Consider the following 26,899-nt stretch of genomic DNA (forward strand, 5'->3'; position numbering starts at 1 on the left):
ATGCCGATCTCGGACAAATTCGGAGGTAGGTGCCGAGGCACCGGAGGTGCCATGTTTGTTTCACTGACGTCAGCTCAGCGCGATGAGCTTGCTGCACAGCCCCAACTGTCGCTTTAAAACATCTGAAGCTGGTTACGCCTCCTAGAAGACGTGTTTCATTTGAAGTGCAATAGCGACCGTTGTCTCGGTTTAACGATGAAGATTAGGTTCTCACATCACAGTGCGAGAACAAAGGGGCGGATTTCTGAAAGCATAACGCTGAGCACCAACATAAAAAAATTCTCTTTCTGCAGGGACCTCCGAAAGGCTTTCAAACCGTGGCGGTAAGTATTCACTCGCCATGAAACACGCTTATATGTGCGCCGGTTCAGCTCCGCGCGTACGGCTCGAGAATTCAGGTGGCACATGGCATACGATATGAGCGACGCCGAGCACCGTTCTTGCGATGCAGACGGCGCGACAACGATGCACGTGACGACGTCTACGCGGCATCGCGGAGGCACGTCGACGATGGCGTCCACCAACACGGGCAGCGCGAGCTCGGTGAGCAGGTCCTCGCCGCAGACGTCGAGCTCGAGCAGCTCGGAGGAGGACGAGGCCAGCAGCGCGAGCTCCGAGGGGACGGCGCTGTCTCCTCAGAAGCGAAAAGGTACGCCGGAAACCGAGTGGAAACCGATACGCACGTTACCTCATCCATAGTTCTTTAATCCTACGAGTTACGGACCTCTAAGTCGAAACACCGGCATAACCTGCGGCCAGTTTTTAGAGTTCAGCAGATGGTCGCGTCGCGTCTGAGCTCTCTGTACCACCTGCTAAAGAAGTTCCCAAGCTAAGGCTCCCGTGAACCCAGTGAGTTTGCTGCTGCTGTATTAAGAAGTCGAGGAGCATTTCAGCTCCCACGAGCTGGTTCACGGAGCAGTTTCGCCTAAACACGCATGCGACTTCACTACAGCCGCTAATATCTTGGCCTGGGAACTCAGGTGGTACGTGAGAGAACGTTTTCGCTTTACCGTTACTGCGCCTGCAAGGTTGTAAGGGTGGCGAACGCTCTTTACACGCGCGGCAATTAACGGCAGCTTGTTGCATTTTCTTTTGCAGAGATGATGCGGCAGAAGAAGTGTTCGGCGGTGAAGGTTTTGGTTACCTTGTTTCCTCGGGTGAGAGCGATTTTACTTCACTGAAGCAACAACGGCTTGCCCCATAGATGTCTATCGACACCTCAGTCAAGTTTCTAAACTTGACCGAGGTGTCAGCTATACCTTTCTGCAAAGCTTAAAGATAGCTTAAGTTTTTGGGTCATCTTTCACCACGTTTTGAGTTGGACCATCGGGCCGACATTTGGCATCTTCCGCCTGAATGTTTCTGAAGTTTGTCCCCTGTTCAGCAGTATTGCCAGAAAGCGATTCTGCGGGCAGCTCGCCGGTTGTGCTTTCCTGTGCGGCGAACGGTGCAAGCGTTTTTCTGCGCTGGCGCAGATCCCCAAAGTGACCACGGTGCTGCTGGAGTTCTTCATCAAGCGCGAGAACAAGGTGTCGCTGCTGCGCGACCCGCTGTCGCACTTCTGCCAGGAGCAGTCGGTGCTGGCCGCGCAGGACTGCCTGCAGAAGCTGCACCGGCAGTTCATCACGTACCAGGACATCCGCGACATGGTCGAGAACCTGATGGGGCTGCACAGCCTCTGCCTGAAGCGGGCGCCCATCACGGCACGCAGCCTCGGCCTGGTCATCCGCAAGCTCACCATTATCGTCGGCGAGCTGGCCACTTCCCTCGAAAAGATCTCCGAGGTGCCCGTCACCGACTGGATGGCCGTTGGCGACGCCGTTGTGACGCGCACCGACAAGGTCTGTGCACCACTTACTGCGCACGCGAACGCTGGGTCGTGGCGTGTATTGCACGCGAAACTCTCTATATTTCGAAGTAACTAAAATAGACAACTTTGCGATGACCTACATCTAAATTTGTAGTTCTAAATGTGCAAGCCTCAAGTAGCTACTTCGTATGGTTTAAAGGTGCTTTCTTTTTTATTTTAATTCTTGCATTTTTCTGCTAGAGGTCTGCGCAAAGACCTTAAGTCTCCACTGTGAAGCCCTGAGGTAATACGAGGCTTAAATTTTTTCCTGTTTATATATCGCTGAGGCTGTTGAATGTGAAATGCAGCTTCATCACTGCCGAATCACCATGACTAGAAAGAACCGAGCCCCCCTCTGTAGAAAGGGAAAGAACCATCGTTAAAATTTACTGTGGACGGAAATATTTTGTACCATGGCGCTCTTTTTCCGCTAACGCCCTTGCGCCATAAAAAGTGATCATCATTACCTTGTAGACATACTCCTAGCGCCGGCTGCATCGCATTGCTCCAGCTTTGGGTGTAAGCAACATTAAACTTTTGAATTCCTGCCGCGTGCATACATGACGTAAATGTAACAGCAAATTGGCCCATTCTTTTGAGAGATTATTATTATGGGCTCAGTACAGTCTGCACTCAAGGAACTGAAGGTACCGTGTACCTCTTTTATGCTGACAAAGCACAGATTCCCTTATTCAGCAGTGTCACAATGACTTCGTTTCCTTTATTTTCTGTCTCTGTAATTCTGCAGGAGCCAAAAGAAAAGAGAAATTAAATGTGAGGGAATGCTTGTCCCAACATAGCCGTCACTAGCTTAAACCAATCTAAATAAATGAACAAGAGCAAAAAAGGAAAAAAAGTAATTTGAAGGTAAACGGCAATTAGAAAAGACAGAGGCACAGTACGCCTGTCATTTAAACCTTATAGTGCACAATAACGTTGTATTTGAAAAACCTCCATCTGTGCTCGTAGGGCAGAGTGCAGTCTGTATACTGCATATATTAAGCTGCAGCCAGCATACAACCTTGTTTGAATGAATCAGAAGTCTGGATGCGTCAAACAGATGCTATTCAGCCGATTCTGCGGACAGAACTGTGCCCAGCTGTAGAATGAGTGCGCCAGTGCAGCTCGTAAATGCCTCGTTGTTTGAAGGCGGCTCGTGACTAATTTCCCACGTGCATGCAAAAGACAGCAGTTTACCAGCAGGGCAGTACAAGGAAAGCAGAACCTCCAGATATATTTCGCTAGATATATTGACAGTTTCGTTTCGGATACGTCTCGCTCAATGGACATTCACTGCTGCATTATAGAAGTAAAGCACCTCTGCTGCAGAAAACGTTGTGGATAGCTGTGGTAGCCTCATGCTAAAATTGCGCTGCTCGCCCGGTGCGAATGTTTATGGGTCACGGGTGGCACCAAGAAGCTGAACTTCTCGCTGCCTCTAGCGTGTTGCCCTAAGCACACTTGCTCACAGATATTCGAACATCCTAGATTAGAGTGCTCATTTCAATGTCTGTCACCGCTTCTAGGCCTCGAGGGTGACCGCGGTTTGTTTTGTGGTACCTGTTGTCTAGGGACATCAGCATTTCATAGCGCTGCAGTATTTACGGAAGGTATGTTTGCTGCCGTCAACAACCCAAAAGCGATAGCGTATCTGCTGTTTATGAGATGCCAGTTGACAAATCTTGAAATTGAATGTGCAGCGCTGCTAATGCAACCTGCACAATAATGAGTCTCCCCCAAAGCATGCGCGCATAGCAATTTCTCGATGGCTGGGCCTTTAGTTGGTTGGCCGACGTAGTGAGGCATTTGATTTTGGGCGGCCTGTTTCAATCAACTTTCATCTGTGCCTTCTTTTTGATTTACGACAGATGCGAATTGATGACCAGCCGCCGTTCACCGAATATATACCGAGGACTCGAGACATCGAGGCGGTGAAGCTTCTCGGGGCTGGTGGTTTCGGGTGAGTAAACAGCGGTCAAGCAGAAATAAACACGGGAACTGAAGTAGTTCCGTCACCCACTTCAGCCAAAACAAGTTGATGACTTTGCAGAACCCCCCCCCCCCCAGATACCGGGAAGATGGAGGTCGTAAAACCAAGTACTGCATTTGATAAGCTTGATTTTTACAAAGCCCGTGAAGCTTTCGCTAAGGTTGTAAAAATTAATGGCAAAAGTCCGACTTTGACATGTGATGTGTTGTGTTGTGTTGGGTTTTATGGCACATAGGCGGCTAAGGCCATCATGCGCCAAGCTCAAGTTATAGAATAAGTTTTCTGTAGAATTTCCAGAAATGTTAAAAATCATCGCTGGTGTGGACATGGAATATCGACCATCAATTCTGACTTTGGGAACTCTGTCTTTTCGTAAACCAGAGCCGTCTACAAGGCACGATATAAGCCGGCCAACTTGATCTGCACGGTGAAGCTGATTGCATCGGACAGATTCAACCGACCCAAGCAAGCATGCATTGACAAGGTGGTTGCGTCTGTCGTGCGAAGCCCTTTTCTTGTCAAGTATTACGTCTGCTTCGCCACAAAGGTATGCAAACTCTACTGCGAGCGCAGGCTTCATTTGCTCGCGGTTTTTCGACGACTTGCATGGCCCCCGTATAGCGGCCAATGGGGCTAATTCAACCAGTGTCATTATAGCTATAGGAAGGGCAGCTCTGAGCAGATACAGTGGCTCAGGATCAGGAACCTGTTAAGTAAAAGTGGCCTAGAAGTCGAGGCATGACAAAAAGAAACATCGCTTTCTCTGGTCTCAGGTTTTACGCGAATTGAATTAATGTAGTCGGAAGAAGTCTTCGGATCTTTGTTTTCCCTATTGTCGATGAAGAAAGTCTCAGTTCGAGTGCGTATAGTCTTGGAACGAAGCTTTCCATACAGCCAGTCTCCTTCTGGTTCTAATAGCATTCGTTGGGTTGGTCAAAAAAAAAAAAAAGAGATAATGCCGCCTAACGGCACATTAGGGTTGTACTCATGCTGACAAATACAATGATGGGAGGACAAAAAAAACAACTTAAATTTGTCCTTACCAGTGCCACTGAGCATAACGGGCTTGCCTGTAATGTTTCATAAAATGCTGACAGTAATCTTGCGTTGCCTATTTCGGGCGTATCCTTGAGCGACTTGAGCCACGCAGGTGGGGGCACTGAGCGGGTACTGGTGCGCAGGACGCGTACGTGACAGTGATGGAGTACGTGTGCGGCGTGGACCTGATGCGCGTGGTTGAGCGCGCCGTGTTCCTGCCCATAGACCAGGTGCGCGTCATCATGGCCCAGCTTGTCCTAGCCGTGGAGCACCTTCATCTCAAGGGCTTCCTGCACCGGGACATCAAAGTGTCCAAGTGAGTTGCACGCGCAGCTCACTGCGTTCTCAATAGGCTCATTCCTCGCATCTCTTCCAGCATGCTCATGATTCCTGGAGGAAGAGTAAAACTCATAGATTTCGACACCAATAAAGTTTGCCTTGGACACTGTGAGTACTGCATTGCCGAGACGCGAAGTATTTCTTTTCCTTACTTACTTTCGTAGCCAGCTCTGACACGTTTATTGCTATCTCTGCAGTTACGAAACGTGTCATGCGGGGCTACTTCCGGCGGACCCCGTTCGAATTCAGGGATGGAGAATCCGCCGGAACCATTCCTTATATGGCTCCCGAAATACTCAAGCGAAGACCGTACGGTGAGATGAAGCTGACATTTTTGGTTTAGCTGTGAACCATGATGCCTAGTAACGTGTGCAATTTATGCGCTTAAATCAAATCGTGCATTGTAAGAGGTTCGACGAGGAGCAATCGAACGGCATGTGCTATAGTAGAGTGCAATAATACTGCCCGGAGCACGCATCGCAAAACTTCCTTTCTACAAGGCGTTGTTAATTTGACGCTGGCCTGGATTCACAGTAAATAATGAGTGTGGACGGAGGGAGAAAGATCTGCAGACAGGCTTTAACAAGACCATGTTTAATGATCTAAATGATATACAATCACGAAACCATGGAAAGCTGGAGCCTCAAAATATACCGGCTGGGTTTCTTTATTGTTCACATATTTTTATTTTAAAAACTGCTTGAGATGCGTTGATGCGGTCTGTGCAGGTGAAATGTACACCAAGGCGAACATTGTGTACGCAACAGAACTCAATTTTATACGAATAACTAAATAAAACTAACTAAACAAAATTCTATTCTAGTTTTTAGGGGACAAGGTCATATTGTGAAATTGAAGGCCGTCAACGTCGAAGGTTAGCCCAGTTTCACTTTTTTTTATCGTCAAACTTCAAAAATACGCTTTTGAAAGCTCATTTAGTTGGCTTTCTCGTATTGCATATTTATAAAATGGCGTCGCTACGCATGGTGTCGTCGAGAAAAGGTAACTAGGTACTCGTACATCATCGACTACATAAACGGCGTCCGTATTTATTGCATTAGAAATGCGAGCGACGCTATTTTATTGATATGCATTTCGGTTAAGCGAACTCGACGAGCTCTCAAAGGCGCATTCTTGAAGTTCGATGCTTGGAACCACAATGCCGATTAAGAAAATTTCAAAGCAGGGCTAACCATTCATATTCGCAGCCTTCAATTTCGCGACGATAGAACCTTGCCTGCGAAAACAAAAAATGAAGATGTTGATTAGTTAATTTAAGTTAATCATCTAACTATTGAGCTCTATCACGTTCAATGTCAGCCTTGCTGTATAGTCTACCTGAACAGACCACAACAGAGTTTAAAATAAAAATCTGCACACGTTAAAAAAATAGCCCTCCATATGCGGCGCCAAAACACGAATGAGGCCATCTCTCTCAGCAGGCGTCAAAAGGTCGTGCCTCACTCGCATATGCGCTCCACAGTTGAGAGCTGAGCACCAACAGTGCCTCAGGGAACATGATTCTAAGCGCAGGCCGCGCGTGCGACTGGTGGTCCACGGGTGTGGTGTTCTACAAGCTGATGACGGGCCGTGTTCCATTCCGAGGCAAGACCAAAAAGCTGCTTCGAGACCGCATCATCGCGTCACCGCTCAAATGGCCGAAGGTGAGCGAACACCCGCATTCGGCGACCACCACCGCCAAGGACATGGTCTACTTGTTGCTCAAGAAGAACCCCGTCGAACGGCTCGGCTCCAAGCAGTACCGCGACATCAAGGTGCGTTGCGACTGCTGCCGGTCGCTCCAAGACTCAGGCACCGGCACTGAGCGGGGCTCTTTTAGATATGCTGTAGTACTTTGAGCATTACCATTATACGCTCCACGCAGCGTTTTTGCTAGCTGTTGGCTTATTACTGGACCGCTGTTAAAGCAACCCGCTCTTTGAACGCAGTCGCATTCCTTCTTCGACGACTTCGACTGGAACCGGCTCCGTACAACCAACAGCCTTTGCAGCGTTCCTGCCATTTACGAGCTGATGCAGATATCGCCGCCCTCAGACCTCAGCACCAACGCGGTTGAACACAGCACGTTGAACCTCTGTACGTAGGGTACCCCCGGCATGCTTTTCTTTTAACATGACGTCGAAATGTGTGACGCGTGTAGAGCCTTTGAGAACGCCGCTCTAATAGTAGCAGCGAGAAACTGAAATACCTGGCATGAGGCCACTCGTGACTACTTGTTGTTTTATTCAAGCGGCTCATATATAAATGCAGTGGCAAGAGTGCTTATTAATTCGCACCAGTGCGTCGCCTCGGCCATGTTCGATGGCTTTAGCTCAAGACATTGCCGCAGAGTTGACATCAAGCGCGAGAAAGCGATGAAGCGATAAGCTCTCTAGATTACGATGCAAATACGAAAAATAAAAGCCTACTGCTTACTGTTCGGAAAATCGCAGCTCCCGGAGCGACGACTTCGACCAAGAAGAGGAAGTTGATCAAGATCGAGGAGCTCACAGACATGGACAGCGCGCTACATCGGCCGCTTTTCACATACGCTTCGTCGGGATACAGGAAACTCGCCTGTATGGTGAGTGTAGAGCGTCGCAGCGGTCCATTGTCAGGTAATTTCGCTGCTCGGAAGTCTCCGCCTAGCACAATGGCCGTCACAGCCTCTGGCCCACGTCTAAATGCACGCGGAAGCCTCAGAGTCCTATGCGCACGCACAGTTACGAAGCCGTACCGTACGGTAGCGCTAGTCAGGCGGCATACCTGAATTAGCTCACTTTTTTTAAAACGTAGCGTACGGCATACCGCCTTCGCGCCGTTAAGAAGTCTGCGATTTCAAGAGGCTCGTTTGTGACCACAAAGAAATAATGTGGGAGATTAACCGACCATTTTGCCGCAGAAGCGAAACAGGGCCGCTTGAGCTCAACAGTTGAATTTTTGCCGCAAGCTTTGGTTTCAGAGATGAAGGCGGAAATTCGGGCTGTAGTTGAAACTGGTCACTCTAGACCGCATTTTCTAGCGCACATACACACGAAACCGACGCTAGCGTCGGTCCCATGTTTGTGTTTTATTTTTGCCCCGTGTCTTCTTCTATAAGCGCTAAAGGCCATGCAATGTAGTTGGATGCACAGTAAGAACCTCACGTGCAAGAAAACGCTCTGCGCAATTTCAGGTGAAAGAGAGCGATGATCCTGTGTCTGTGAACGAGTCCTTCATGGGAGAATCCAACATGTCATCGTCGGAAATAGACTACCAGAAGACGACCGACGCGGAGTCGAACTACGGATTTACCGGCTTTTCGAAAAGTGAGCATATGCTACTCGGTGACGCTTTCATATTCACATAAAAAATATAATGCATAACATTAATATTATTGCACTGTACATTGTTATTAGCATTGAATGTGTGATGATGCAAATTAATATAATCAAAAGCACGGCAGGTATAGGTTCACAGGTTATCGCCATCAGTTAATCACCATCGCGCAAAACTCCCTTTTTCCGAGTAGAAACGATGCGCATCGCCTTCAAACAATTCTCGGTTCGTATGCTCACCATAAAGTAGCCTGAAGGCAGTGCTGTGGCTTAGTGCCCTACGTCTGAGCCAACACAGGGGCAAATCACGGAACTGTTCGTTCTTCTTTTGAGCCAATATCTAATCCTAGTGCGCAGTGAAGCCACTATAGCTATCTAGAGGAGAGCCAAGGCGGCTATCGTAACTGATTCGTGCGCTGTGTCTCAGACCCATGGCTACACTGGAAGACGATAAGTAATAAAGGTATACAAGTACATTTGAGCAGCAACGAGCCGGACTCTTAGTCTACAGCCTTAGGTGCATCACTAGTTCCTGATTGGTGGGCACTGTCACCGACTAGTGACAGTGTAGCAAATAATACGAAAGCCAAGATGTGAAAGTTAATCTCGAATCAGCCGTGCGCTTCGTGTATTCGTGTGGAGTTTTCAAAGCCTTTTTGCTGTAAAGAGAGAGAACAAATTTTATTGCACATTATCCGTCAGTCTGGAGCTTTTCAGTACAGTGACCGTCTACCACGCTAGCCCAGAGCGCTAGAGACATGCTGTACACGAGTTTGTGTTGGATTTGGAGAGCGAGCCACTCATTGAGGAAGGTAAAACGGTAGAATGAAGGGCTGTGTGTGCTTCGCTGAGTGTATTTGCACGGGATTCATGGGCTGTGGGAGTAGTAGATTGTGATGGAGGATAAAGGGAATAGGTCTGTGCTCGCCTCAGAAGACAGGATTTTTCGTGACTCATATCCCGAGGGGGAGATGGGGTAGAGTTATTTTGCTGACTGCGAGTCCTTGCAATATAGCGCTATCTTTGGTGAATGTTCCGTGCCGTCCTTGTGTTCTGGTTTACTCCAGAAGGCATTCATCGCTGCGGCAAATTAGTCGAACCTCGCAATTCACCTGTGAGACTAAGCGGAAGCTTAACGGTGGTGCACAAAATATGCGCTCTTTTTCCTATGTGCATCTCTTCTGTCTTTCACCCAACTGCTCAACATTTTATTGTAGCACAAGTTGAGCGCAAGAGTTTTTAGTTACGAGGTCGTCTTTAGCTCCATGAAAGCGCAAAAAAATTATCTCCCAGCGGACACGTTCAGCCGAAACCGGAGAGCGACCGAGAAGCTCGACCTGATCTTATTCCGGAAGAAAAGTTTCGGGAGATTCTGGAGCTTCGGAGTCAACTTGGAAGCCGTGACGGGTGAAGGAGGGGCCAATTACTACATTGTAGAGGTGAGAGCGGAACCCGAAATGCGGAGGTGATGTATAAAGCTCGTGCATCCGCCGTTTCTGAGAGTTTCAGCGTGTGCGGACCTGATGCCGTCCACAAGTTAGCTTAAAAGAGGCTGACGCAATAAGAGCACACGGACAAAACGAAATTTATTTGAGCGTAAATGGCACAATATATTGGACCAAGCTGTGTATATGTATATTCATATGTATGCTATGGCCAGCATCGCTTAATCGAGGCAATGGGGCGAGTGTCACCTTGCCTAATTAAAGTGTCTTTGTATTGTTTTTCACCCCCCCCCCCTCTCTCTCTTTCTTACTTGAATCCTGTTCGGTTTTTCTTCCCCATTCGAAGCTATTTTCTAAGTTCTGATCTATGTTACTATTATTTCCATGGCGGTTCGTGCAACTTTTTCCACTCTGCTTTTACGCCGCGCGCACTCTGATCATTTCTTCTTCGTCTCTTCGGTTGATGTGCTAATTTTGCTTTCACTATTCCTAACACCCAACGCTTCTGGAAGGCTCACCAAGTCTTCTGATACCTGGGCGTATAGATTTGCTGTCTACCAGAACAGGTTCAAGGTTTTCTGCACTGCAGCCGCATGCTACACAAATTTCATCTCCCTGCTCGTACTTCTGTACTGCCTATAGTCCTAAGGCGATCTGTTCTAGCCTCAATATAAGCGCACTACCTCTTGAAATATTAATGCAGCATTTCCTTCCAGGTTTCTATTTGCAACTACCGCGCATAGTGGTCTTAGAGCAGGGCGCCGAGAAGAAATCTGCTCGGTCGGAGGCAGATTTCGATGGAAGCCGCTGAGGATTTTTAATTCTACATGAGGCGGACGCGAGGAGTTGTTTGCCTCATGTGGTGACGAAGCCATCGATGATTTTGCAGAGTGTGAAGCGAGGCAGTCCTGCCCAAAGGTCCCAGATTCTGATTGGGGATGTAGTGGTCGCGGTCAACGGTACCAAACTCGCCGGACTTCCTCTCAACATCGTTCGGAAGATCATGAACTCCTCAGGGGACCAGCTCGTGCTCACTGTGCTATCGTCGAGCCCGTACAGGATCATGAACACCAGGTGAGCCACTGCAGGCACGACGCCTGTAAGTTACGACTCGCAGGTAAGTTACAACTTACCTGCGAGTAGTACAGCTTGCAAGTAATAGCGCCACCCGCGCGGATGCCGCACATCGCCAGCAAGCTACGTTTGCAATCACAGGCATGCTGTTTCTCTCAGACAGCGCATTTGCATGCAGGTCACATGCCCAACCTAATTTATGCCAAGTATCGCAGGAACGTGAAGGTGCAAAGTACAGGGCCAAGCCACAGATGCTGGTCCGCTGCCACCAGCCGACCATTCACGCAAAACGTAAACTGCATTCTTTCCAAAAGATAAATACAGGTGAACAAGTTGCTCGCATGATGCTGTTGAGAGTTTTGAGTTAAGGCGCTTTTAAGAGGGCTTTTTTAGCCAAGTCTCAGTACTCGAGCTTGCGCTTCGGCTGTGCGGGTGCATGCTCGAAAGCAGCTCGCCATGTGACTACGCGCACAAATAAATGTGTTTCGCGATCACTCTTGTGGCTGTGGACGCGAAGGTGCTTTGGGGATCTATAAATGAGCGGATACCACTGCTGTCCCTCTACAGACTACATTACAAGCTGCCTACCTGCCGCATCCGCTGCACGACTCGGCATTAAAAAACTTAATTTTGGCCAACGTTTGATTCCATGTGTAATTTTTTCCAAACCTTTCGCCGCCAAGTGTTGCGAGTTTCTGATACACCAAATGTATGCCGTGTACTCAATTTAGCGTAGGACGCAGACACAAATTCTGGAGTCCAGTGGCCAGTGACTGCTAAATAAAATCTGCGAAACCCGTGTAAGGAAGCATGGGGAAGGGAAAAGTGGCGCGCATATACGTCTCCTAACCGCTATTACCGGTATCCACATGGCTCATTACGTGGGAGGGGTTTCCGGAATGAAAGGACGTGGAAGTTTGCTTGCATTCGATGGGCCTTTAAAGATTGCTAATGCCGTTACGATACACCTGAGAGGCCTGTTTTTAGTGATACACTTGCTGATATCTGGCTTGCCGCGAATGCGTAGCTATGGGCATCTGCGTCATTTAGTCTCTGTTTAGGAAAGTATGTTTAAGCTCACCGCACTGGGGAATTTTCGTAATGAGCACCACAAAGTGTTCCCGAGTTCAGTACGCTAAGGACGCGAATTTCTTCAAAAAATAGGCTGACAGCAATACGCACCAGACAAACCTGAGCAATGGCAGGGAGTGGGAAGCCTCAGTGCGCTGGCTAATGAATGTCTCTCATCTGCGGCAGGAACTATGCGATAGATTTCTAGGTTTTCTCTTCACCGTACCGTTCTCTTTCCCTCACCTTCATCCCACCTTCTCCCTCTGGGAGTCAAGGGCCTCTATAATCTCTGCCTTGATGATCGCAGTTGCCCGGACGAAGAAGTCATCTTGTCGAAACGTTGGTCAGCGGACGTAGCGGCTACCCACCCTCGCACATCGTTGTCCAAATTTGTGCTTCGAGAACCGTTTTAAGGCGAAAGCCTTTAATGTCGCATCGTTGTAGTTGTCGACAGAAATGTCACGCTTTTCAGTTGGTCGAAACAGTCGTGACGTCACAGTGCGCGAATTTCAAACGGGGCCAATTGTACTTTGGCTACTAGCCATGCAACCAATTGAAGGGATGGTATAGTGATACTCCAAGTAGGACTGAGCTTAGTTAATAGCTTAATTACCTAATTAGCCTAATTAACTTTTCTAGTCAGGCCATATAAATAAATAAAACCGAGTAGGAAATTGGCCGAGCTCGGGAATCGAACCCCGGTCTTCGGCGTGCGAGACGAGCGTGCTATCCACTCCGCCATTCCAGCGCGATGGTTTGGAATGAACAAAGGCGCGTCTAGTGAATACGGTGTCTTCGCTCACTCCCATCCTCCTCCCTTTCTTTCTGGCGAGGTTCAGGTGTCCACCGAGGTATGAGAGACAGATACATTTCCTTTCCTCAAAAACCAATTTACCGACGAGCGAGGCGTAGAACCGAATGGGCGACGGCGTTCCATGGACTCCCTGGCAGCGTTGCAAGACACTGTCGCGTTCCACACTCAGAGGCGAAGCTTAACATCTTAACCACACATCAGTGACCACACTTTAGGTCAAAAAAGTGCTCCCCTGAATTTTGACGGCTGTCCATCGAGATATGCGAGACAGTTACTGCGTAATTTCCTTTCCTCAAATACAATTTTCATTTTCTTCATTACGGGCCCTCTTTGTCTTCTTTCACTCCCACTTCCTCCCTTCCTCTACGGTGCGATTCAGGTGTCCAACGAGATGACAGAGAATTACTGCGCCATTTCCTTTCCTCAAAAAGCGTTGCGTTCAAAGGGCAAGGCATCGCGCCGAACGGGTGGTGGCGTTCCGTGGACTCCCTGGCAGCGCTACAACACGTTCTCGCGTTCCACTCTTAAAGGCAAAACTTCAGCGTCATTAATTAGCAGTGTACTAGTTTTCAGGCATTAATCAGTAATTAAGCATTAATTAGTAATTTGTCATCACTTAGTAATTAGTACTCGATTATATGTGACGCCACCAGTGCCACAGAAGCAGCGAAAGTGGTGCGGAAAACGCTTTCGCCTCTACGCACTTTAGACAGTCATAGTGCCCCCTGAATTTTTGCTTCCCGTATTCGACCCTGATCTGCTGAGCGAGTAGAAGCAAATATGAGGAACAGTATTGCACGTCCGTTTCAGAACGGGATTATACTCGACAACTCTCTCCCAATGGAGCGGAAGCTACGGAGTTTAGACACGCCTTCTGTTCCTACGCAGATGAATGTATATAGTATAGATACCGCTTGCAGTAAGAAGCTTTTTTTTTTTCAGAAAACAGGGCGTATTGTTATACACGTTAATTAAAGCATATTCTTAATATAATTGACGAATTTGAATGTTTCAAGGAAAACACTCTCGATTACAGAGAATTCGCTAGACATGTTCGGTTACAAGAAGCGCCCATAGATGGCGACAGCTACACTAGCGGCATATTGAAGCTACCGCGAAGAGCTCAACGTGACAAGTGGCGATGCGCGTACCGTGATGCGGCCGAAATATTCGGTGGAATGAGAGTTAGGTACGCTCCGCCCCTGTACCTTCTCTTCTTTGCCAATGAAGGCTGTCGCCGAGTATAGTCATTTTATGTAGGCAGCAATGGCAGTGAGAACAAGGAGAGCGGTGACAAAAGCCATGGAGACACCGAGTTTGGTGTTTCGTTACACTGAAAGAGAATGCGTGAAATGGGTGAGAACAAACACGTCCAAAACATCAGAGTGCCAAAAGGATGCAAGCGACTGTACAACAATGTCCAAATACATTGTCATTGCTATAAACGGAATCTGCCCCTCTGTTTAAAAAAAGCCCGTTGTGTCATTTTCATTGGGAATATAGCTCTACGAGTTGACTTTGTATAAATCAGTCTAGTTGTTCAAAATGGACTGCATACGTTGCATCGCAAATTATCTGCATACCGCTTTCTCAAACTGCGGCAGCCTCAGCAAATTTATGAACTCAATATTTCAACATTTTTGCATTGGCTCACATAATGTAGCAATAATAATTTTTCTTTTTGGTTATTAAAGGTTCAGTGTGCAATCTCAAAAGTTTCAAAACGACTGACGTCATCATGACGTCATCATCAGAGCGAGAACGCACGCGCATGTTGACGCAAAGCTTCTTGCATTTTACAAAGCCCTCTGGCATCAGCGGAAAATGGTGAATCAAGCTGTTTCTGGTGCCTGTCTCCTACCCTTTTCCGCTCGCTAGCATGATCGCTGCCTGATCCGGGCTCGGGTTGGTCGTATGATGCCTCGCCGGATTGGGCCACATCACCGAGGCTACAGAAAATGGGTTGCCGGCTCATCTCTTGGAGTGACGTAATGCGAGGCTCCGCCAAGAACGCCACATGGCGGGTAACCGTTGAACGAGGCGTCCGCGTTGCTCCCATTGGAAAGCGAATGATCTTAGTGGGCCTGGAAAATCCAGGAGGCGTTGACTGGTGGAAGATTTGCGTCAGTTGTCCGCATAATCTCGGGGAAATAGTGAAATACCATCTTGTCCCCAAAAATACAAAAAAAACAAATTACACCAGTCCCCTGCGGCACCGTGCGGTCCTCCGCCCATTGCGGCTTCAAGTGTGGTGGTCTGATAACTTTTCTGCAGACGACACCTACAGAAAAGATGAATAACGTGCCTTAAACCTCCGTTCGCGAAAGACAAGACTGCACAGGCGACGCAATTTCATTTGCAGGCAGGACATGAACAACATCCTTCAGTCCTGTGGTCGCCTGACGCTGACATTGTCTCTGGTGCGAGCCGGATGCCGCAAAGGGGCCTGGTATGGTTTTACCACCTTCGAGGCAAAAACCTGGGACCAGAGCCAGAAGGCGTTCAGCCGAGTACACATCATACAGGTACGTAGAGATATCCAGACAGTCGCAGCCTGGACTGAACCCTCGATGCTTACGGGGCATTGCCCATCCTGTGTGAGCCCTTGTCAGCCTTCCCTCGTGTAGAATGTCGCCTGCAGCCCAAACCAAACCGGGCGCCATATCTTCTAACAATGCACTCCTCGATTAATCCTTTTGCGGCGATGTTAGGGTTGATAATTATTAAGCAATATCGTTCGTCGGCTCTGGCAGTAAAGGCGGGCTGGCCAATGGCGCAGACGCAAGAGAGCCGAACAGGGAAAGAATACTTACAGAATACGGCCTCGGAGTTATCCTTGCCTCTGTCAGCTAAGGAGGCGCATCTTCTGAGCGTCGTGGTTCGCATGGAAGTATGCGTCACAAAAAATCAGCCCCGCCGCGGTGGCTCAGTGGTTACGGCGCTCGGCTGCTGACCCGAAAGACGCGGGTTCGATCCCGGCTGCGGCGGCTGAATTTCGATGAAGGCGAAATTCTAGAGGCCCGTGTACTGTGCGACCAGGTGGCCGAAATTTCCGGAGCCCTTCACTACGGCGTCCCTCATAGCCTGAGTTGCTTTGGGACATTAAATCCCAATAAACCAAACCAAACCAAACAAAAAATCAGTCTCGCATGCGGAGAAAATTCAGCATTGGGATGTGGGCTGAAAATGGTAGGATATTAAACGATGCATTGTGATTTACGCATGCCACCTGGAGGCAAAAGTATGAGGAGCAAGCTATTAGTTTGACCAGAGGGCAGTTTTATAACATTCGTTTTCTTGGTCACGCTGGTGTTCAGGTCAAGTGTGACACCTCGCGAAGATTTAGGGCTTGTGGTGCCATAGGCAGCGCTATAATGCATTAGGTAAATTACGCGCGTTAATGCAACTATGTATGTGACTCTGCCTTGTATATATTATTTCCACTTTCTACATTTTGCCTCCCTATCTTCTCCCCTGTACCATTTATTTCTGCTGCCCACAGCTCAGGAGCAACTGCGGCGACCTTAGAATTCGACAAGCTGTAGGGAATTGAATTTGTGAAATTTGCAGGGGAGGCACGCGAAGTACGACGGCGTTCAGGCTTCTTTGCATGGCACACCTTTGGGTAGGGAAGCGCATGTTGACGTCATCATGGTTGGCGGTACATTCCCAACTCAGTCTGTTTGTCTGTTAGGGTTTAACGTCCCAAATCAACTTAGGCTATGAGAGGCGCCGTAGTGAAGGGCTCCGGAAATTTCGACCACCTGGGGTTCTTTAACGTGCACTGACATCGCACAGCACACGAGCCTCTAGCATTTCGCCTCCACCGAAATTTGGCCGCCGCGGCCGGGATCGAACCCGCGTCTTTCGGGTCAGCAGCCGAGCGCCGTAACCACAGAGCCACCGCGATGGGGCCATTCCCAACTCAGAAATACCTGGTAGAGAGAAGAAAACAAAACGGCACCGACGGCAAAGTGCGCGGATCGATGCTTGGCGGCATTCGGCGAGGACAGCAATGCGCGGGTGAAGGCAGAAGAAATCTGAAATCTCACTGAACATGACGTCATCATGGAGCTTCTCCGCACAACACAATGCTGTGAGAAGCCTGCGCATTTTCGCTGCTTGAATAGTCGGTTACGTCACCGTTTGAAGAGACAGCACAAACATTAGACATAAAAGCTTCATAAATCCGAATCCTTGAATCTCTGCTGATAATTGGAGAAACGCTGCACCGTACGCTTAACCCTTTCACACGTCATTTTTTTTGTTTCGTTTGAAACGAAATATTTCTCCTCCTATACATTGTACAGAGCCCTTACTAAAAACAATTTATTAGTTTTCGAACGCAAAATACTGGAGAATGATCTTTTGCAGAGATGTCCAAAATGTTGCACAAAATTTCACAATTCTTGAAAATATCGAGACATCGAAATTCCGCGACTTATCCAGTAAACACCCGATGGATCGTGAAATAATTTTTATTTCGAAGGTGCACATTACGCTTGAATTTAGGGAAAAAGTTAATGTTAATACTGGTGGCAAAATAGGTCGGCGCTAAAATGGCACACGACGTGCTACCCCGCGCTCACTGTGTTGCGAAATACTATTGACTGCGTTCGCTATCCGACTTAAAAAAACGGCTTATTTGCGAGAAGGATGCGAAATTCACCCGAAACAAAGAATTCACTGCTAGGTGCAGCCTACTCTCAGAAAAAGCTACCAGTTCGCTTTGTATGAAATTGAGCACATAGCTAGTAGAAAGAAAAAGATAACAGATAGCAGCTGCCGTGGCCAGCACTGATCCCTTCCATCTTTACATTTTTTTTTGTAGTAAAACCACTGCTACTACACTGCGCCGCGTAAAACAACTACTCCTGTGCCTTGTGCCGGCTGCAACATTGACGTGTGAATCAATGGTTGCGCTGCATGAGAATGTGCCGAACGCTGAGCGGTGCTAAGCGCTCCCATATGGCTCTCACACCTGTAGGAATTGGCTCTCATACCTCTATATAGATAAAAAAAAATAAAACAGCAGCCCTCTATCTCTTCTGCAGTATGCTTTACACAAGAGACAGAAACCTGCGTCGACTTGTTAAATGCCTTTCAAAGAGTTGGAAGTCACTTATCCTTGCACCATGCGCATAAGTTGCACGGCCAGCAAAAGAGCTAGCAAGCGATCCTGAAGGCCGTTGGTCGGCTTGTAGGGCACCTCGGGGTGGAACGTGGCGCATTTTTGAGGCGAAAGCCTTTAATGGCTCATACTCGCGGCCATGACTCTGTCCGTCCGTCCGTCCGTCCGTTATATCTGAAGTGAAAGTCATAACTAGTCGCAGTCATAGCTAGTCGCAGGTCACGACTAGCTAGTTGTTAACCATTCATGACTGGTCAGTCATGACTAACCATGACTGGTTAGTCATGAGTAGTTGGTCATTAACCAGTCATGTATAATTAGTCACTAACCAATCATGACTAGTTAGTCATAGATTAATTAGTCATGACTAACTAGTCAAATTAATTAGTCATTAGTTGTTAATCATTAACCAATCATAACTAGTTAGTCATGAGTCATGACTAACTAGCGAATCCAAGTCGCCCCATAGCTGCCTGGTGTGTGCCAAGAGCCCTGCGGCCGAAGCTGCTTGGAAAGGCTTTCGCCTCGCACACTTTAGATCGTCAAAGTGGCCCCTGAATTTTTGTTAAAAGGCCTATATGAACTAAAATCATCAACTCTTCTTCCTTTATTGGAATCGCCTTCATTTAGCCCAAAATACTCAAATAATTATCTTTATGACAAATTTTTATCTCAAAGATTCAGTTTGGTGTGAAGGCCTCTTGCGGCCTTGATTGTGCCATTACTGCGTCCCGTGACTGGTCTACTGAAGGGAGAAGCCATAAGAAACCACTGTGCGTCGCGGCAGCTGCTCGCAAATAACAAGATACACTGCGGTCCGAGTGAGACCAGTCTCAATAGACTGTCCTACAAACTTGAGAAAGTATGGGTAGTTATGGTTATACATTTCGAGGTCTGGAAAAAAAAAATTGCGCGATGAAAAAATGATGCACCAGTTTAACTTCTGCGTAACTGAAAGTTTGAGCAAGCAATAAATTTTTCCATTTTTGGTTTAGAAATACCAGTTACGAGTAGAAGCATAATTCAGTCGTTTCGGACAGCCGGACCAGGCTGGTGGGTTAAGGCGATTGAGGAGTAACCTGAAATTTTAAGGCGAAAGCCTTTAATGCCTCATCGTTGTAAGCAGCAGTTGTCGACAGAAAATGTCACGCTTTTCAATTGGTCGAAACGGCCGTGACGTCACAGTGCGCGAATTTCAAACGGGGCCAATTGTACTTTGCCTAGTAACCATGCAACCAATTGAAGGGATCGTATAGTGATGCTCCAAGTAAGTGGGACTGAGATTAGTTAATTGCTTAATTACCCAATTAGCCTAATTAACTTTTCTAGTCAGGCCATACAAATAAATAAAATGGAGTAGGAAATTGGTCGAGCTCGGGAATCGAACCCCGGTCTTCGGCGTGCGAGACGAGCATGCTATCCACTCCGCCATGCCAGCTCGATGGTTTCGAATGAACAAAGGCGCGTCTAGTGAATACGGTGTCTTCGCTCACTCCCATCCTCCTCCCTTCCCTTCCGGAGAGGTTTAGGTGTCCACCGAGATATGAGAGACAGATACATTTCCTTTCCTCAAAAACCAATTTACCGATGAGTGAGGCGTAGAACCTAATGGGCAATGGCGTTCTATGGACTCCCTGGCCGCGTTGCAAGATGCTGTCGCGTTACACTCTTAGAGGCGAAGCTTAACATCTTAACCACACATCAGTGACCCCACTTTAGGTAAAAAAAGTGCCCCCTGAATTTTGACGAGTGTTCACCGAGATATGTGAGACAGTTACTGCGTAATTGCCTTTCCTCAAATACAATTTTCATTTCCTTCATTACGGGCCCCCTTTGTCTTCTTTCACTCCCACTTCCTCCCTTCCTCTACGGTGCGGTTCAGGTGTCCACCGAGATGACAGAGAATTACTGCCCCATTTCCTTTCCTCAAAAAGCATTGCGTTCAAAGGGCAAGGCATCGCTCCGAACGGGTGGTGGCGTTCCGTGCACTCCCTGGCAGCGCTACAACACGCTGCCGCGTTCCACTCCTAAAGGCGAAGCTTAAGCGTCATTAATTAGCAGTTAATTAGTATTCAGGAATTAATCAGTAATCAATAACTAGTGATTTGTCATCACTTAGTAATTAGTACTCAATTATATGTGAGGCCACCAGTGCCACAGAAGCAGCGAAAATGGTGCGGAAAACGCTTTCGCCTCTACGCACTTTAGACTGTCAAAGTGCCCCCTGAAATTTTCTGGTAGCTATTATTAAGAACAGGCTTTCCCTGTCGGATTGTATCGAGACGATGACCGGCCTCTTATCAGAGGCAGAAAATGCAGTATTGCTCAGTCATCTTCTTGTGAATGTGAAGAGTGTTCTGAAGCCACCAAAGTCCCAGTCGATTTATTTTTCGTTTCCAGAAGCGAGAGAATACGTGTCCTCTACCACGACCAGTGTGGCTGGGTTAATCCGTATGCGCTCCGGAATTCCCTAAACGTTGAAAAATAACGCGGGAGAAACATTACGCCCTTGTAGGTCGGAAAATGGAGCGGTCCAAGTATTCCAGGGGCACGGCACAGGGAGTGGTAGGGAAGCAGTGAAAACGGAGAGAGTGAGAAGACAGAAGAGCTGCTGCGCACTTTCGAGCGATTTTCGTGCGGGTGCGATGTGGCAAGCCGATATTGCCGAGATGCGGCTCCAAAGCATAATATGGCCGACAGATGAAACGCGTGCGGCTAGCAAATTGCAGCAATTAGGCTTCGCCTAGGCAAGTTATGCACACTGAAAGTCAGCGTCGCATTTTGGCGATGCTCCTTACAAAGTGAATCGAAAGGTGACTCTCCACCCGAGATTCCATTCTTTAAAAGTCGCCCTTAGAGCGTTATATTTTCAAGCATCTGTAAATGCCTGTCCGAATCCTTCGTTAATGCAAAACTGCGTGATTTGCGGGGGCTCAGCTCGTTTGCAGTTCGAGTCGTACAAAACGCGAGATGCCTTCACGAGCTCGCCTAGATCCAGTAGCAGGTTATGAGGGCTGTTCTGAGAAAGACGCCAGTGGCATTGTCGTTGACGTCAGTGCCGACGTCAATGCGTCTTGTCGAGGCATTCCTTAAAGGATGCCTCAAAGAGTGCCAGTTAATAGGAGTCAACATGGGCGTCGGCGCCGCTATGTTGCCGAGAGTGAGAGACGCGAAATGGTGCACGTATTCCATTTCAAAGTGGCTCCTGAGCCATTCCACGTGCTTGTTAATTTCTGAAGAAGGCACGACTGGGTTTATGTTAATTTTTCTTATAAGGGGCAATTTAGATGCGCTTGGCAAGGGGAGTTTCCATATAGCCATTTCGCATCGGTTAGCAACAACTCCGAAGCTTGATGGCTATAAGCAAGAGAGAAAAAAAGTCACTGCTTCCTGAGGGGAAGACTAACGACACGGGCTTCAAGACTAGAGCAGACGCGGAGTTTTTTTTTCTTTATGTTCTCTTTCTTCTTTTATACTGCGTAGCCATTTGCGACACGTTATATGTGCGAATGCTAAAATGGTGAGCTTTTTGCAATTTTCGCGCTTCAGGAATGCCTTTGTTGATTAGAAATAGGAGACGTGGGGCCTTTTTTTTAGACACAAGAAAAACCTGTGCCATTAAAATTTTCTGATGTACATTGCAGCCTCGATATAAAAGAATGTTATCCATGTGGATCTGTTGAGGAGTGTTGAAGGTGTGCTGTCAGTACTTAACTAGCGTAGGTTAATCACAGGCCTCACAGGCCCTGTATACTGAGCATTTAACCCCTGTGGTCCTAGGTACAAATAAATGCCTCGCATTATAACGGTAGAGGCATTTTCCTACATATTTATGGAAGCAAGGTCGAAGGTGCCAGCTTCCCGAGAAGCAGGAAGCCTGCCAGGGGATAGCACACTGCAAAAACTAATTTTAACGGCTATACAGGTCAAAGTTTGAGGTCCTACTGTTGCAGTAGAAGCTGTTGGTGGAACAGTTTTGGATTGGGACATTGATTTATTGTATGTGCTTCATTATGTTTGTGCAGGTTTCCTGCTCTTAGACGCTCTGAAATCAACTTAATTCCCTAATTTCAATCAAGCTATAATTCTGTTTTTTTTTTTTTTGTAATAGATATGAATTTTTTTTTACATTAATGAAATGCAGAGACCATTGGTGACAAAATACCTCCTCCCACGCTTTCGTTGATTCGGCATTGCATTGTTGAAATATCTGCGGGACATGCCAGAGGGAGAGAGAGAGATTTTTCTTTTCGCATTATTTTGCTAGTGCTAGCGGCCGCCTTTTACGTCAGAGCTGGTAGCTAGAAAGTCAGTCACTGGCTCGGGGGTGACAGGTGAAGCTAATCGAGGACAAAACGGCAGAGGAATTTATAAGGAAAACGACAGCTTCAAAATATCACCGTCGGTAGCAAATATTGATATGGAAGCCTGCAATACAATGCACTCGAAATTTCAATCCGTCAGCCTAAACATTGTTTAGCTCTGGGCAGCGGTGCACATTTTGTCTCAACAATCGCATTGGACCGAAACGTGCACTATCAAAGCGCTAACGAAGAAAATGAAATCACGTGACCATAGCCAAAACGGAAACCATATGCGCCAACCGTCCATACTGCTGGGAACTTCATTTTGTATGGTTCCCCGTTTTTGCTTTGTTTTGAGCGTTAATTTTTTTCGATCAACGTTCATAAAAGAATCGCTCTCAACCAGGAAGATGCCTCTTCTAATGCACTTAGCTCTTATTTCTCAATAGCTTGGTTTTGTAATCAACAGCTCTGTTTGGCTCCGCAGTAGGATGAAAGGCGATAAAGCACACGACTCGTTTTTTATATCTTCCTTTCCAGTCCCCACAAAGAATAAGCCGTCCTCAGTCCACTGATATGCTCAGGTCTCCAGTGCCATCTCCCATAGCGTTGAAATCTTAAGGCTCTATTTTGCGGCTACTGTTTTCTCGGTTTATTCTTGCTCTTTCCGGCACTGGTGGTTGCTACTCGTGCCGTCATGACTGAGTGCTGAACGAGCAGTGCCAGCCGCCGGCTCCGGCGTATTGTATGTGGGACATTATGGAAGCAAAATGAATTGCCAAACTCGTCCCCCGGGGCGCCGCTTTCATTTGCTTCATGGTAGAGTTTATTATCTGAAAGGTCTTTCCTCATTTAAAATACTCTCTTCATTGAGACGTATGTTTGCGTTGGAATAAAGATCTAACGGTATAAAGCTAAACGGTATTTTGAATATATTTTCCCATACCCAAAACACGAGTTTATTTTCTAAAACTGATAATAAGGATGCTTTCCTTGTGCGGACTATGAGAATATCTTTAGATATCTAGGTAGACTAAGAAAACTTTTCAAAGTTGGTGAGCCTAAAACTGTTCAAGGATCGCGAAATATTATATACGAAACAATAAAAAAGAGAACTAGGGAGAGCATGACGTAAAGCATCCAGCCTGCGCCAGCCAACCACCGCTGAAGCAGTTTGTTTGGTGATTACTTGCACATCTTGCCTTTAAATCAGGGCTCCCAGAATCAGAGCATACGTGGTGTACGTTAAGAGGTAACAGGCTTCAAATATAACGGAACGGTTTGTAACGAAATAAGCTCCCCTAGAAGACCATGGATGTCATATCCAATTCTTCCGACGCAAAATTTTCCTACGACGTGGTTATAAAAAATTAGCTGAGGTTTAGCTTTGGTTAAACCCGGTAGGTTGCGTAAGCACAGCGCACAGCGCGCCCGTCTAGCAGCATCCTGAGCTCGTCGTTTAGCAAGCCGCTGTTCACGCTCTTCATGGGTCTCTTGGGCCCGCTGTTGCTTTCTGGCTGCTGCAAGTAGGCGTAGCTTCTCTTTCTGTTTACCGGGTAGCCTGTCGAATGAATCCAGCAAGCGAGCGAACGCGCTTTATACCCATTCTTCCCCCTCTTCCTCACATCTGGCAAGAGAGCAGCGCAACAGCGCCTCCACTAGGTAGCGACGGCAGCTGCAGCGCGGCGTGCCTACCGCCACGACCACCCGACGGCTTGGAAGTGGGGGGCCAATTTGCGGTCACTCTAAAGGTCAAACGTGCCTACCCCCGTGGCCACGCTAAGAGACTGAGACCTGACGTAATATTACTTACGCAATAATAAACGAAAGTGAACTTGTCTGCCCTTCTCGGGATGAGTACAGATATATCGATTTAAGAACAGTGCGCAATAGCTCCGTAGAAATTGAACGCGCTTAACCGGCTCTGCCGAACATATCAGAAAACACATGCAAAACTATTCGCTCGTCAAGCAGAACGTGGTCAGAACGTGGCCATGATCAAAGACGTTGCGTCGGGTACGAAGTGTCAAATAGCGAAGGACTTCAACGTAGCTCAGTGCACGTTATCTGCTGTTTTCGGCAACGAAAGCAGACTCCAATGCCGCCACCCACGGTTTGGAAGGAACATGATGCTTGAGATTTGCCTTGAAAGCAAGTGAGGGGGCCTTATCAAATGGTTATCTGGCACCGCAGTGGTGGCCTAGTGGTTTTAGCATCCGCTTCACGTACGGGAGGTGCAGGGTTCGATCCCCAGTGCCGCCGGGTACCCACCGGTGATACAACGGGTAGAAGCCTGGTTCTGGTCTGGCTTAGCCTGGCCTGGTTCTCGACTTATTCAGGGTGAATTGCTTGGGAAATTGGCGTTTAACCCAGCCTTTAGTGGGCGAGAATACCTTGTGCCTTGGCAAGGTTTGGCCGCCAATGTTCTTGCGCAAAAAAAAAAAAATCAAATCTTTACCTGGCGGCCTTCAGTCTGGCGTACTCATTTTCCACTAAACACTGCTGTTGCGTGGTGAAATGTTATTTCCAACGTGCTGATACGTCACACGGAGAAGCAAACCAAAAGGGCACTCGCGACGGAATCATCGCTCTGTGCCTTTTTTTCACCGCGGTCCGTAACGGCTTCAGCGCCTCGAAACCGGGGCTAAACAAGCTTTTTTAAGGCTCGTTTCCTATAGCACCATCAAAAAAAGAAAACTCGCGTATGTTATCGTGGCTATGCCGGATGAATTTTTTTTAGCGGTTACAGAATTTTCTAAAACAGTGAGAGATACGTCAGTGCGGTCTGTGAAGTTGGATCGTACAGCAAGGCAGACATTATGCACGGGACAGAGCCTAACTAAAGACGATAACTAACTGAAATTAAGTAACGAGGTTTTCAATTTTTGGTTTCAAGGGCACAAGGTTATGTTGCTAAATTGAAAGCCGTCAACGTGGAAGATGAGCTCAGTTTATTAATTTTCTGAATGGGCATTTCGGTTCGAAATATCGAGTGCCGAAAATACGTAAGCTTGCTGAGTTTGCTTTTCCGCACTTCACATTGACAAAATGGTGTCACTTCGCGTGGAATCATTGACGAAATGATGTTTTCTTCTTTTAATTACAAAATACAAAAACTGCGCCTGTGTGTGCTGCAACAGAAATGCAAGCCACGCCATTTTATAAATGACCAATGTGGGAATGGGAACACCAGCTCAACGAGTTTACAAAAGAGGATTTTTGACGCTCGATATTTCATACCACAATGCCGATTCAGAACGTTAGACTGGAATCGCCTCCGATGTTGACGGCTTTCAGTTTAACAATAGAGCCTGCTGACCTTGTTAACTAGTTAATTATTCGTCTTTCAGTTCGGATCCATGACGTACTAATTGCCACCTTGCTTTACAATCCAGCTGTACTGACCGCACCGACGCATCTCTGTTTTTACTTAAAATCTATAAATGTTAAAAAAAATCTGCCGGTATATTCGGTCTTGTTGGGGGCACTCGTGCGCGTGTTGAAGACTCTCAACACAGGTCAGCTGCAGACAAAACATGAACTATGTTGTCCGTGGTCTACATGGTGACAGGTTCCTTGTTGACATGCGGCAGGCGCGGCCAAGGTTATCTATGGATATAACGAAGCAACGGATACAACGAAGAAATCTTCGGGCCCATTCGACTTCATTACAACGAAGTTAAACTGTAGAATGCATCTTAGTAGATGGCTATCTCAAGCGCATGACGACCTCGGCCTCCCAGGCTGCCAGAGTGAGCCGACCATGTGACCATCCAGGTGTGACGCAGGCGCACGTGACAGGATCACACGTGCTGCCTACCTCCTAGTTTTGGTACGAATGGGCAGCAATGCTGTGACATGGCGCTACTATGTAGTAGGCTGGCCCTCAATCAAGCGCTTGCAGCCGAGCTGATGCGCGCTTGTGGTTTCGCAGCGCGCCAAGGACGTGCGTGTGCAGACAGTGGGCCAGAACCTGTTCCCCGGGGACGTGCTGACACACGTGGACGACGCGCCTGCAGACAAGATGAGCCACTCGATGCTACGCCAGAACCTGGCCAAGGCGCGCCCCGAGATCCAGATCACCATCGCGCCGCTGTCGCCGCTGCGCCGTAAGCGGCCCTCGTCCACGCGACTCCACGAGACCTTCATGTCGGACGACAGCGTCGGCGAGCCCAGCAGCGTAGCTGCAGAGATCAATGACTGACGGCCGCTGGGCGCGCACTCCCTTTTTTTTTTGTTTTGGACGGAAACAGTTCATTCAGGCCATGTGATTAAAAAATTCATTAGGCAGTCAATAGTTATTTGGTCTATCAACTGTGTTTTGAGCGTTAAAGGTTCCATAAATATGATGAGATTCACTGGTCACTGACCATGGTCAAACAAAAACAATAATGACGTTTCGGGAGCGCTACGGCTCCCTTGTTCACAATGAGCCAGTGACCAGAGGTCAGAGGTCAGAGGTCAGTGACCAGTGAATCTCATCAAGCCATGATTCCTGACCAGACGGTATGCCGTCGAACCCTTGAC

General features: G+C 47.6%; 1 protein-coding gene across 1 annotated transcript; it reads left to right on the plus strand.

Annotated features, from left to right (window-relative positions):
- LOC149353633 (uncharacterized) lies at positions 1–26,576 on the plus strand. Its single transcript, XM_089577379.1, has 18 exons — positions 1–25; positions 294–323; positions 452–649; positions 1,099–1,157; positions 1,476–1,841; positions 3,718–3,809; positions 4,221–4,386; positions 5,021–5,193; positions 5,254–5,324; positions 5,414–5,530; positions 6,750–6,991; positions 7,166–7,313; positions 7,670–7,800; positions 8,392–8,524; positions 9,827–9,972; positions 10,868–11,052; positions 15,300–15,462; positions 26,307–26,576. The coding sequence occupies exons 1-18, from the start codon at positions 1–3 to the stop codon at positions 26,574–26,576; spliced, it is 2,715 nt and encodes a 904-aa protein (XP_089433505.1).
- The last annotated feature ends 323 nt before the right edge of the window (positions 26,577–26,899 follow it).

This window comes from Amblyomma mixtum, chromosome 3 (genome assembly GCF_055824585.1).
Source record: "Amblyomma mixtum isolate Tamu chromosome 3, ASM5582458v1, whole genome shotgun sequence".
Lineage (NCBI taxonomy): Eukaryota > Metazoa > Arthropoda > Arachnida > Ixodida > Ixodidae > Amblyomma > Amblyomma mixtum.

Coding starts and splice junctions, on each gene's coding strand:
- LOC149353633 (XM_089577379.1), top strand. CDS start 1: ATGCCGATCTCGGACAAATTCGGAG. Junction 1,158..1,475: donor TGGTTACCTTGTTTCCTCGG/GTGAGAGCGATT, acceptor GCGCTGGCGCAG/ATCCCCAAAGTGACCACGGT. Junction 5,531..6,749: donor ACTCAAGCGAAGACCGTACG/GTGAGATGAAGC, acceptor TTCTAAGCGCAG/GCCGCGCGTGCGACTGGTGG.